The 13,497-nt window shown below is 44.2% G+C and overlaps 1 protein-coding gene across 1 annotated transcript in view; it reads right to left on the reverse strand.

Moving 5' to 3' along the window:
* The window catches only part of PCNX2 (pecanex 2), a 338,333-nt gene that overhangs the window by 17,876 nt on the left and 306,960 nt on the right, over positions 1-13,497 (reverse strand). The window contains exons 26-27 of the mRNA XM_062210622.1: positions 10,137-10,370; positions 8,435-8,547 (exon numbers count right to left, since the gene is read on the reverse strand). Coding sequence (XP_062066606.1) covers positions 8,435-8,547; positions 10,137-10,370 — 347 coding nt within the window. The remainder of the gene's footprint in view (positions 1-8,434; positions 8,548-10,136; positions 10,371-13,497) is intronic.

Consider the following 13,497-nt stretch of genomic DNA (forward strand, 5'->3'; position numbering starts at 1 on the left):
GACACAGCAGATGTGTCTAAGTGAGCTGGGCAATCTGCATGCAGTGGGGTGGCAACCCCTATAGTAATGGCACTGGGCCAGCAGGAAAGGGTGAGGTGCCACCTTGAAGAGTGAAACATCTCAGAGCAGAGCCACACTGAGAATCAGCAGATAGCAGGCACCCCCAGTAGTTCTTGGCAACACGATCCAGCACAGGACACGATGACAAGGGAGTGCAAGTAGACAAGGAGGACATGGTGAATGTCCACACAGGCCTAGGGATGTCAAAGGCATTTCTACGGAGCAGATGCAGATGAAGTGCTGGGAGCTGATGTGTGCCGCACGGTCCAGGATGACGGCTGGCCCCAGTGTGGGTCCTCGTACTCAAGAGACGCTGAGGAGAAGCAGATGCCATCCTCTATGTCTGAGGAGTGCTGTTTCTTGGGGCCGGTGCAGTGGCACAGTAGGTTAACCCTCCGCCTGCAGTGTCGGCACTCCACATGGGCGTCGGTTCCAGTCCTGGCTGCTTCTCTTCCAATCCAGCTCTCTGCTACGGCCTAGGAAAGCAGTAGAAGAAGGCCCAAGTGTTTGGGTCCCTGTACCTATATGGGAGACCTAGAAGAAGCTCCTGGCTCCTGGCTTCTGATCAGCACAGCTCCAGCCGTTGCAGCCAACTGAGGAGTGGACCAATGGAAGGAAGACCTTTCTCTCTGTATCTCCCTCTCACTGTCTGTAACTCTATCTCTCAAATAAATAAAATCTTTTTTTAAAAAAAAGCATGCTGTTTCCCTTAGTCTGCTATGGGGGTGAAGAGTGGGTCGGTTAGACACAGAACCTCAGAACACAGCAGGGACCTCCTGCCACAGGGCAGCATGTGAGGGCTAAGCAGGGCACCTTTAGGCCTGCCTTGCGCTCTTGGCACTTCTGAAGATCAAATTTGCCTGACATCTTCTGTCCTCTTGCAAACTTAATCTCCTCCAAGAGTCAGTACAATTTCTTCTGTAAGCAAACTCTGTTGCTGCTGTAAAAGGCAGCTGTCTTCTCTTGCCCTGGTATCTCTATAAACTGAGCACTGGCCCGGGCCCACCTCCTCACCTTTCATGTGCATGAAGACAGTAAGTCAGTGAGGTCTTGGCTTCAGGGGTCAAGCATTGAATCCTATTTGTATGGCCTTCGTCAGCAGGAGACACAGTCCCTTAAAGAAGTTATGTCCCAAACCTCAAGTTTAAAACACTACTGAGTGCTCGTCATATCCATAACGGCCAGTTCCATCTCCACAACAGATCAATATTTTATCTCAGACATTTCATGGAATTGTACTTATGGAATTGTACAGCTGTGTCTAGCATATCACGTAAGATGACTCTCAACTGACTCATCTCCTTTATTTCTGCATGCACATGTCCACCCACCAAAGCTCTATCACTTTCATAAACACAAAACATTTCCCCAGCAAATCATTCCAGTGAAGCAGAGCTTGTGGCTTAGGCCACGCTCCTACATAAGACTTACCCAGAGAGTCAGCATTCAAAATCATCTATGACTCTTTAACCGCGAATGAATGGGTAGGGATGACTTGTTGAGTCTTAAAAAGCATGCCTAAGGGCATACTCCTGGCTTTAAATTATATGATGACAGAATCCTTGCACATGCACACACACACACATACATTATAAGCCACGCTTACTTGGAATATGGATCTAATGATTCCAAGTAAAATATTAACAAATTAAACCCACTGTTGTATAAAAAGAGTAAGCTATCACAACCTAGTAGAGCTTATCTCAGAATTGTTATGATGTTTCAACATGAAGAAATCTATTAACATAACCCATTACATTAATACATTTAAGGAGAATAATAAAGTTATCAGAATTCTTGCCTCAAGTTTAAAAAAAAATTCAACATACTTTCCTAATAAAAGCTTGAGCAAGCCAGGAAGAAAAGGGAATACCCTGACTTGATAAAAATGGTCTAATAGAAATTTAAAACAAGTCTCATTTTTAATGCTAAAATATTAGTCTCATTCTCCCATTACTGAATTAAGGCAAGAATCCTTTGCTGCTCCTACTTCCCTGCCCACTCCCGGGCAAATTTTTTTTTTAATTTATTTGACAGGTAGAGTTATAGACAGTGAAAGACAGAGACAGAGAGAAAGGTTCACTCTCCAAAAGGCCATCACAGCCGGCACTGTTCCGATCCGAAGCCAGGAGCCAGGTACTTCTTCCTGGTCTCCCATGTGGGTGTAGGGGCCCAAGCACTTGGCCCATCCTCCACTGCCCTCCCGGGCCACAGCAGAGAGCTGGACTGGAAGAGGAGCACCTGGGACTAGAACCTGGCGCCCATTTGGGATGTTGGCACTGCAGGTGGAGGATTAACCAAGTGAGCACAGTGCCAGCCTCCCCGGCAAAAATTTTTTTTTGATAGGCAGAGTGGACAGTGAGAGAGAGACAGGCAGAGAGAAGGGTCTTCCTTTTGCCATTGGTTCACTCTCCAATGGCCGCCACGGCCGGCGCACTGCGCTGATCCGAAGGCAGGAGCCAGGTGCTTCTCCTGGTCTCCCATGCAGGTGCAGGGCCCAAGCACTTGGGCCATCCTCCACTGCACTCCCTGGCCACAGCAGAGAGCTGGCCTGGAAGAGGAGCAACCGGGACAGAATCCGGCGCCCCGACCGGGACTAGAACCCGGTGTGCCAGCGCTGCAAGAGGAGGATTAGTCTATTGATCGGACTCCCCAGCAAAATTTTAAGAGGACCTGTTCCTGAGCACGTGGCTCTTTCTCAACGTCTCCTGATCTCTCTCCCTCTCCATGTTTCTCTCTCTCTCTTACTCTCTCCTCTTCCCTCTTTTCCTTCATCGATCCTTCCCTCTGGTCTGTCGGGTTTCCCCCAATAAACCCTTTCCCTTAAAAAAAAAATCCTGTTGCAGTCAGAATGAAGGACTCCAAAGTTATTCATGTCCTAAACCTTGGAACCTATAAATGGGTTACCTTACATGGAAAAAAGAATTTTGTAGATGTGATTAAACTAAGGACCTTGTGATGAGAAGATTATCTAGCCCTAGTCCCTTTGTAATAGTCAGGGTCTTTAGCGGGAGGCTGTAGGGGCAGTTTTTGCGTCAGTACAATGCTGCTGGCGTGAAGGTGGAGAAGCAGCCGCTAGAGCGGGGAATGGATTCTCCCTTCAGAGCCCCCAGAAGGAGCACAGCTGGGAAGACACCTGGCCTTAGCTTTGTGAACCCCATTTTGGCATCCTGACCTCCAAAGACTGAAAAACAATGTATCCAGGCAGCTTTACATCATGACATTTCTGATAATCTTCTACAGTAAGAAGAAACTAAGACTGATGCCAACCTGCAGCACTGCTCTGGAGGTCACAGCCAATGTAATCACAGAAAGAACTGAGTTATAAGTACCAGAGAGAAAAAAGTCAACATTGTCCTTATTTTCAGATGTCTTTCTATCAAAAACATAAAAAAGAACTTAATTGAAATATTATTGTTGTAAATACAGAATTGAATAGAAGTGCCCAGAATGAGATCAATATAAAAATATTATATAACTTTCCTGTATACAAGAAGTAACTAATTAGAAAATGTGACATGAAAAACAGTTCTATTCACATTCACAATAGACCTATAAAATAAACAGAAATAAACTCATCAAGAAATTACAAATCTCTAAAAAACAAAACAAAAAGAGAGAAAATTTTACTGAAGGACATTTTTAAAAAATCAAATGATCAGAAAGATATATCACATTATTAAATAGGATTGATTTTATCTTCTCAAATGAATCTGTATACTCAGTACAATCTTAATCAAAATTCCAACAGAGGTTTTACAGAATTTCACTTGAGGAGAAATATATGTGCACAGCATCTGGTGACAAAACTACAATAGACACAACAAAAATGAAGACAAGGGGACTTGGCTTTTCAGACATCAAAACAGTGTTTGTTTCACTCCAGCAAACCAAACATGACACCATGGTAAGAACAGACAAATTGATCACTTACACAGAAGTGTAAATCCAGGAGCACACTATTTATGTAGAGGAAAGTAGCATAGTTACATGTTGCCTCATGGTGGGGACATATTTGAGAGATGTGTTGTTAGGAGGTTTATGTCACTGTGCAAGCATCAAAGAGTATACTTACCCAAACCTAGACAGTTTAGCTCAATCCCTCAATGTGCTCTCTTGATGCAATTAAGACATGTGGTAAACATGAGATGTGTGAGGCTGTGCTGGCATGATGTGGCATACTGTTTTACAGCAAACAGTGTTTATAAGTAGGAGGAATACATCCTAAAATAATGACAAAAATTGCAGTATAGTAAATATATGAACCAGTAACACTCTCATTTATTTTTGCTGTCAAGTACTGTGCATCAAAAAGTAATGAATGGGCCATCCTTGCATATCATAGACAGCACAGTAGGTTCTTTTGCACCAGTATTGCCACAAGCACATGGGTAATGTATTGTGCTACCCAGAAAGATGACTCCATTATTTCTAGGCAGTAGGGATTTTTCAGCTGTATTATGAACTTAAGAGACCACTGGACTGAAATGTCAGCTGTGGCACATGACTGTAAATGAAAAAGTAAGGTTTCAAATCACTGATAATTTTTACTTACTAATGATGAGCTACTTAGCAAATGATGTGGGACTATCAGCTACCCTCTTAGGAAAATATTGAATCCCTATCTACTTTTCCTATAGTGCACAGAAATATGCCCTACCTGGACTCACTGGGAGGCAGAACTCTATGGGTCCTTCATTCTCTGATGCATCCTGCTGTGTCCACCAACAAGGCAAGGCCCAGGCTGACACTCAGGGTGGAGTTTGAGGTAATTAGACTAAATTATCCTAAGGCACAAGGTAACATCTCCCTCTGTTATAAAGCAGCAGGTTCCCCTAGGTCAGTGTTCTGTTATAATACAGAACAGGTACTCTGTGTCACCCCCATGAACTTTGGGGACAAAAGAACTTAGACAGATACTAGCATGCTCATAATGCTTGCTGTATTGTGAGAAATAAAGCCCTTTGTCTCTGACCCAGAAGTCTCATTATCCTCTGCCAGAATCCATGAAACAGTAAAAAGCTAGCTAATTAATTAATAAGTAGGGTAAAATCAAATCCCAGACAGGTCCATCAGGATTCAAAAATTAAATGTAAAGAAATAAAACAGAACTATCAGAAGAAAACAAAAGCTAGTATACAGATTTCTGTATCATGAGAAAGACACAAAATCCAAAAATTACAAACAAAATATTTAAAAAGGTGTCATAAGTAAAAATAAAAGACAAATGCAGCTTGGCAGAAAATATTTTTAACACTTATAACACAGGTTAATATCTTCATCCTCGAATACTTCCTAAATATTAGATAACAATGAGTACGGAATGTAAATGGGCAGCTCACTGAAAAATATAAATGACCAGTACCTCACTATTAATCACAGAAATGCAAATTTAAATGAAAATGATATAATTTGCAACCACGAGTCTAGAAAAATTTTAAAAGGTTGGAATACCCAGCAGAGGTGAGGGTATGGTGAAGTACTCTTGGTGAGAGTACAAATCAGGATAGCTTTCTTTGGAGAGTAATTGGACTGTATCTATAAAAATTATGTTTTGAAGTTTTTTTGGGCTCTGGAAATATTTTTTTCTAAGCAAAATCATTTACAGAAACCTAGTATATGAAATATCAGGCACAGCTGTTTGGTTCAAGAGAGGTGGGGGCTCTGCCAGGCTCCGGCTTCCACTCAGCACTGTCCCTCCACATCCCCAGGTCTGCGCAACCAAATCAGACCTTCATGGACTTCTGACTCCAACCATCAGCCTAGGGCAGACTGTAAAGAGGATGCTTTTCATAGATGCGGATGGAAAATAAAGTGCCTGGTAGGATTTTGCTGTGCTATGGGATCTCTCAGTATCCTGAACTAATCTCAGATGATTGAGTCTTTTCCTAAATTCTTCCCAGAGTTATCGCATCATTATGTTCACAACGAGTAGGGCTGACATAGAGTCGGAGAAACTATTTGAAACAAAGATCCCATCAAAGTAACATTTTAAAAAAGCAGTGGGTACTTAATCCAGGAGAAAGAAATCAAGTGGACCCACGAAGAAAGATTCACTGAATCAGGAATACTTGAACAAGTAACACAACGAATAAAACTAAAGAAGTCTTTGAAAATATATCTTAGATGGAATTGGAAATAATATTTGCGGCACTTATTTCCAACTTGTAAGGAAAATTTGAAATTTATGAAACACTTCAAATTGACCAAATGAGAGACCTTTCTAAGTATTTTAACAACCTGCCCCAGTGCTATGCAGTCTCATCTTGTGACGCAAGTACAAGAGCCTACGAAGCCCTTCTCAAACATCATTCTCTATAGTTCAATAAGAAGCCCATTCTAAGGGCCGCCTTATTCTGTTTTACACAGCCCATGAATGGGTCTTCTGCTAGACTCCCAGAAATCATCAGATTTAGTCCCATATGGTCACAGAGGAACTGGCCTGGGACCTTGGTGAGGCTGAGCCAGGTAGCAGGAGAGGGGCTGAAGGTCAGTCAGCTCCTCCCTAGAGAACATGCCAGCCACAGGTGCTAAAAAGATATGTTCAGGATCAGACATTTAACATTTCTTCCTTGTGAAGAAAATCACACAAGTCCAAGATGGAGTTGAAAGAGCAGCTAATGTCACAAATTCTAACTACCTTTGGATCTTTCCTTTCCATCCTGGGGACCCCAGGCTACTGTCTCCAGAGAGAAACAGAAATTGCTGCCTGTCACAACACTTCACCATTTATCAACTCAGAACTTACAATCGATGATACCTCTTGACACCTCACCACCAGCAATGACTCACAGAAATCCTCTTCAGGAAAGACATTTGGAAACAGTGGACAACAAGTCTCCTTGGGTTTGCTTATCTGATGTCCCAGAGTTATGAGGCAGTGCAATTAGACAAATACATAAATAGGTAGGGTTTTTTTTTTTTTTTTGGACAGGCAGAGTGGACAGTGAGAGAGAGAGAGACAGAGAGAAAGGTCTTCCTTTGCCGTTGGTTCACCCTCCAATGGCCGCCGCGGCCGGCGTGCTGCGGCCAGCGCATTGTGCTGATCCGAAGCCAGGAGCCAAGTGCTTCTCCTGGTCTCCCATGTGGGTGCAGGGCCCAAGGACTTGGGCCATCCTCCACTGCCCTCCCAGGCCACAGCAGAGAGCTGGCCTGGAAGAGGGGCAACCGGGACAGAACCGGTGCCCCGACCGGGACTAGAACCCAGTGTGCCGGTGCCGCAAGGTGGAGGATTAGCCTATTGAGCTGCAGCGCTGGCCAATAGGTAGGTTTTGTCCTTTACAGTTTTATAATCCATTATAATAACACAAAACCTATTCAAGTCTAATATAAGAAAAACCATTTTTGCAATAATATAGTGCAGAAATATTGAAGAAAATCTAGGTAGAGAAGAAACCAAGGAGGGGAAAGTTAAATAAGGAACCCTCTCTTTTTCAAGCTCCCTTGCTCCATGATATGGTTCTCAGTCTTGGCTATGTATTGAAATCACTGGGTGAGTTTGGCAAAGTCATGATATGTGTTCCCACCCACAGATGTTCTGATGGAATTGGTCTGGACAGGAAAGGCAGGGTATCAGGATATGTAAAAGCTCCCAGGAGATTTTCATGTGCATGGAGGGATGTGAACCACTGATGGAAGTGGTTTGAAGATGATGGATGAAATTAATCAGAGCAGCTGGGCTGCAGAGCTTAGGAGCTGTTTCAGATGCAGTGTGGCAGCAGGGAGCACAAGTACCTTTTCACTTGTGAAAGACACCCCCATGAGTGACAGAGGGTAACAAAGGGACAGGAGAGGGCTTAATTCTTGTTCTGTACGAAGAGATACCTGAGCTTTTTATGTACAGATGCATAAGATTCAGCAGAAACAGTTCAAAAAATAGGAAAAGAGGCAGGCAATTAATCAAAGCCCCACAGAGATAGGACAGTGGAAGGTCTGGATTACATGTGAGGAATTCTTTTGTGAAGAAAAACAGGGAAAGGGAACTAACATTCATCGGGCATCAGTTTCTCCGGGTACAAGCCAAGCACTTCATATGCATAAAGTTATTGAGTCTTCCCAGCAAATTCACAAGGACACTTGTAAGACAGAGGGCCTTATACTCAGAATCCCTGGGTCCTGACTGTTCAATAGTAATGATATTTCCAAATGTAACATTTGAAAAGATCACAGTGATCCAAAAAAAAAAAAAAAAAAAAAGAAGAAGAAGAAAGAAAGAAAAGAAAAAGAAAGAAGAAAAAAGTCCCAACATGATTTATCATGGAAAGAATATCTGAAAGAAGTGGAAGTAGAAGACGATTGAAAAAAAATCTGTCAAAAAGACAAAATGTGAGTGCCTAGAAGAGTCCAAAGCATCCCACCTGTCTTCCCCAGGTACCTGATGGCCATGTTGTGAGCTGCAGTTCCCAGAGCTCTTCTCCCCAGGATGCACAGTGCAAAGGACAGAGTCACCAAAGGAGAGTCCTCGTCACTGTCCAGGGTCTTTGAAGGCTGAAAGAGCAAGGACAAATAACTCAGCTTTCAAATAGGTTCCAATAGGTACCAACACAGACTCACATATGTAGAAGTAGAAGAGGATTTCTTGGTCATCCACTGTGGTCATCACGTGCCCTTGTTTCAACTGGCCTCAGAGAGAGGGAGCTAACCTTCTGCTCCTGAGACAGTTTCTGTTATGGCTGGACATGGACAAAAAATGGGAAAGATACTTTTGCAAAGAAAAGGGGACAAGATGTGGTTTAACTGATTTCCTGGGATTTCAGGGGATCTTCAAACATGTGCTCACCTTAGTGCTACCAAATGCAAGGGGAGATGTGCAATCAAGCAGGCAGAGAAAAAAGTACAGGAGTCCAGTGCAATCTTTGGTTCTCTTTAAATTGAGGGGCCCTTTGAATTGGTCATAAATCTACAGTAACAGCTAAATTAAAAGAAGCAAAGTCAGCTCTGTAAAAATGGCTGGCAGGGGAGATGCAAAAGAAATTTAAAGTCAAAATATCTTTTGCAAGAAAATGGCATTTCATAAACCAACTGAGGAGGGAGTTCTCATTAGAGAGGCAAGTGTATCAGTAGGTTCTCTGGCCATCTCAACCCCTGGAAGAGGCTAAGCATAGCTGAATGCTATCAGCATTTTCTCCTTGCTCTGTCTGGAGAAAGCAGCTTCTGCCACTTGCATTTTCTGCCACCTGCTTAGAATCATTCATAATGAAGTCCAGGACCTGTGCTAGTGTCACAGCTTGGTTTCCTCCCTGTAGACCATTGTGCATTCTTCAGCAGCAACTGAGGAAGTTGTTTCCAACTTGGACCCACTTTCTCTATCCACATCCATTGACTCAGCTTTCCAAATCCAGAGAAGCAAACCAACTCCCTTCATTCACCTCTATCTCCTTTCTCCCTACACCTTGCCTCTTCTGTCTTTGTGTGCTCTCATTGTCCTTGGCTTCATTTCTTTTTTTTAAGTTTTTTTTAATCTTTTTTTTTTAAGATTTATTGATTTATTTGAAAGTCAGAGTTACACAGAGAGAGGAAAGGCAGAGAGAGAGAGAGAGAGAGAGAGAGAGAGAGAGAGAGAGAGATCTTCCATCCAATGGTTCACTCCCCAATTGGCTGCAATGGCTGGAGCTGCACCGATCTGAAGCCAGGAGCCAGGAGCTTCTTCCAGGTCTCCCACATGGCTTCAGGGGCCCAAGCACTTGGGCCATCTTACACTGCTTTCCCAGGCCACAGCAGAGAGTTGGATTGAAAGTGGAGCAGGCTGGCGCCGCGGCTCACTAGGCTATCCTCCGCCTTGCGGCGCCGGCACACCGGGTTCTAGTCCCGGTCGGGGCGCCGGTTCTGTCCCGGTTGCTTGTCTTCCAACCCAGCTCTCTGCTGTGGCCTGGGAGTGCAGTGGAGGATGGCCCAGGTCCTTGGGCCCTGCACCTGCATGGGAGACCAGGAGGAAGCACCTGGCTTCCGCCATTGGGGAGTGAACCAACGGAAAAAGGAAGACCTTTCTCTTTCCACTGTCCACTCTGCCTGTCAAAAAAAACAAAAACAAAAACAAAACAAATTTCTCACAGCCAGTCTCCACTTCCTTTACCTACCTCTTGTCTTTTCTGTGCACAATACTGAATCCATTCTAGATAAACGTTGCAGAAGCTAGCTCGTGTTATCCCCTGGAGACATGGGACGTAGTCATCATCAATGTTAATGTTGAACATTGCGAGGTCACGCTCGATGTAATGCCACTTGGCAAAGGGCTGCAGAGACTTCAGAAGTGATTCATTTGTGATCCAGGAGAGGATTTTGGGGGATGTTACCATATAGAATATTATACTCTGCAGGGAGAGAGAGATATCAAAATTTTGAACTCCTGCACTTATTTGAAAGCTAGGAAGGTTTATTATTATTATTATTTATTATATATTATTAATATTATTATTAATCATATATTATCATTAATATTATTAATAATAATATTAATAATAATATCTCAAAATAATCCGAGGAAAATAGAATACAAAATCTCCACATGTGTTACCATTTGTTCTTCTCTCTAGGCTCAATGTATCAAACCAACGCCACTGAGACACTCTAAAATGTCCTCCCTTAAGGGTCACTGCAAGGAAGAAGAAAATGAGCAGGGAATGATGCGGATAGAATGTCACCGCACAGAATCCCATGATGAGGAAGAATGGTAGGCAGCCCTTTCCTTCCCGAGAGGGGCACAAGCCCACCCTTGGTGTGGTTGGCTGCAGCAATCTGTGGATGCCAGGCTAGACTGCTGCAGCTGAGAGAGATGGACAGAGCCTCCTCCAGGGCTCCAGTCAGGGAGGATTTAATACTCGAAAACAACTCCCTGCTTGTGGAGAGTAGTGATGATGTGAAATTGATCCCGGGTGCCCAGACAGTGAACATCTGTGACATGCTCCAAGATAACCCACGTTTTCTCCCTAATCAGACGATGTACTTACGGGGGTGGGGGAGCTCACCCTCCTCCTCAGGACTTATTATTCTGAGTCACAGCATTATTGAAGGCCATTGTGTAGTGTTTGAATGAATTCACCCTTCAAACAGGCCTGCACCTGGCCTTGAGAAGTGTAAATGTGACAGAAAATGAACATCCACGCCCAGCGTGGCGCGTCAGCAGCAGATCAGTCTGCTACTCCAGAGTCCCACGCAACAGGCACAGCGTTTTCATTATAACAGAAACATGGCGGTGGCGCTCAGGGCGACCCTGGGAGCGTGGCCGTGCATCTCATCCTGAAAGCATGAGGGGCGAGGGGAAGCAGCGCTCCGTGCGCCGAGGCAGGGATGTGTGCTCCCAGTGGAAGCAAACACTTAATTGATAGCCTTCTCTGTTTATAGAAACACATTCTTCCCAAGTGGGAGGACGGAACGTAATGAATACCAGAGGGCTGGGGACAAAGGCGTCAGTGACTGATGCCTGCAGAGAGGGCACAGAATCCCTCGCTCTCCTGCCCTCCCTTTCCCTGGGCTGGGAAATGAAATCCAGAGCTGAGGGTCAGGTTGCAGAGGTGTCTGGTGTCAAGTTACTCCGGGTCTGAGCAGCTGAGAGGACAGCCCCCTGTCATCTCTGATTTCAGAGAAAGGGCTGCAAACCCCCATGAGGCCTCTCTCTATTGTTAAGAGTGAAGACAGCCCAGACTTGGGAGAAGCTAATCTGTGGCTACTGGTGTATGGCCTTTCTTCCTTGGGCGTATTTTCTATTAGGCTCCCAACATAGGCAAGAAAGAAAAATGAAGTCTGTAGAAAGCCACTAAAATTAAGCAGTGTGTGTGTTCTCTGACTCTCTGTAACCCTGCACTCCAGGATAACCATGCCGGCCTTAAGAAATTCCTGTAGTACAGGGAGGAAGAAAGGGGCAGGGGGTTTAGGATAAGTGGCCAAACACAGCTGGAAGCAGGAGGTGAGAAAGACAGAAGCACTAATGATGTCCACTTGGCGTCTGTTGAGGTTAAAATGAGATGAGGCTTGTGAAGAACTTAGCACATGGCACATACGCGAGAAACAGTTCGAACAGTCATGTTGTTGGCATCTGTGACTTACCTACGCAGCAAGCAGGATGTGGGTGAGGCTCGGGGGAGGCAGCCAGCGGCAGCGGTAGCAGAAGCCCAGGAGAGGTTGAAGCAGAGGGGTGAGGGAACGGGGATGGCATTGGGGACATGAGACAGCTGCAGCTGTGGTGGCCATCAGAGTCACATGTGACATTCCAAAATGCACATTCTGAATCTGCAAAGGGTTTCTCTCGACTGGATCACTGACAGCTTCTGTGAGCAGGTGCTTTAAGTAGTTGGCCCAAAGTTGAGAGCCAAAGAGAACACGGTGGTCACCACCCATGGCCAACCACGGGCTGAATATTAAATGGAAAATTCCAGAAATAAAGTCTGTAAATTTACAATTGGAAGCCGTTCTCATGAGTGTGATGAAACTGTGTGCCATCTTGCTCTGTGCTACCCAGGGTGTGGACACGCTGTATCCACTGCCTGCCTGTGTTCCACCCAGGGTGTGAACACGCTGTATCCACTGCTAGCCCGTTAGTCATTTAGTAGCCTTCTGAGTTATCAGATTGTCTCAGCATTGAGGTGCTTGCATTCAACTAAATTTTATTTAATACTGGCCCCAAAGAGAAAGGGTAGTGATCCTGGCAATTCAGATATGCCAAAGAGAAGTCATAAAGTGCTTCCTGTAAGTGAAAAAGTGACAATTCTCAATTTTAGGAAAGTAAAAATATTACATGATAACATTGCTAAGATCTACAGTATAATATTATGTGTGTGAGAGATCACATTCACATTCATATAATTTTTATAGAGTATATTGTTAATCATTGTTCTACTTTTTAAAAAGTTATTTACTAATTAGAGAGAGAGAGAGAGAGAGAGAGAGAGAGAGAGAGATACTCCCATCCCAACCACTGGTTCATTCTCCAAATGTCCATGACGCCCAAGATTGGGCCTCAGCAAAACTGGGAACCAGTATTTAATCCAGGTGTCCCATCACGCAGGTGGCAGGGACCCAACTATTTGAGCCATCAGTGCTGCTTTCCAGGGTCTGCATTAGCAGGAGGCTGGAAGCAGGAAGTGGAGCCAGGAATCAAACCCAGGCACTCCAGTATAAAATGTGGGTGTCTTCATCAGCATCTTAACCAGGAGGTGAAACACCTACCCGCTAATGGTTCTCTTTCATTACTATTCTTGTTAAATTTTACGGTGCCTAGTTTATAAATTAAATTTTATCATAGTTATGTATGTTCAGAAAAACAAACAGTATATAAAGGGTTTGGCACTATTCACGGTTTCAGGCATCCATTGGGAATCAATCCTGAGGATAAGAGGGAGGGTTGGGGGGCTACTGTAATGATGCCCAAGATCTGTGCCCCTGGTCACAGGCACTGCTTCTCAGCTGAGCATGACAAAGAGAAAAGAAAGAAATTTGATCTCT

Source organism: Lepus europaeus, chromosome 14, assembly GCF_033115175.1.
Source record: "Lepus europaeus isolate LE1 chromosome 14, mLepTim1.pri, whole genome shotgun sequence".
Taxonomy (NCBI): domain Eukaryota; kingdom Metazoa; phylum Chordata; class Mammalia; order Lagomorpha; family Leporidae; genus Lepus; species Lepus europaeus.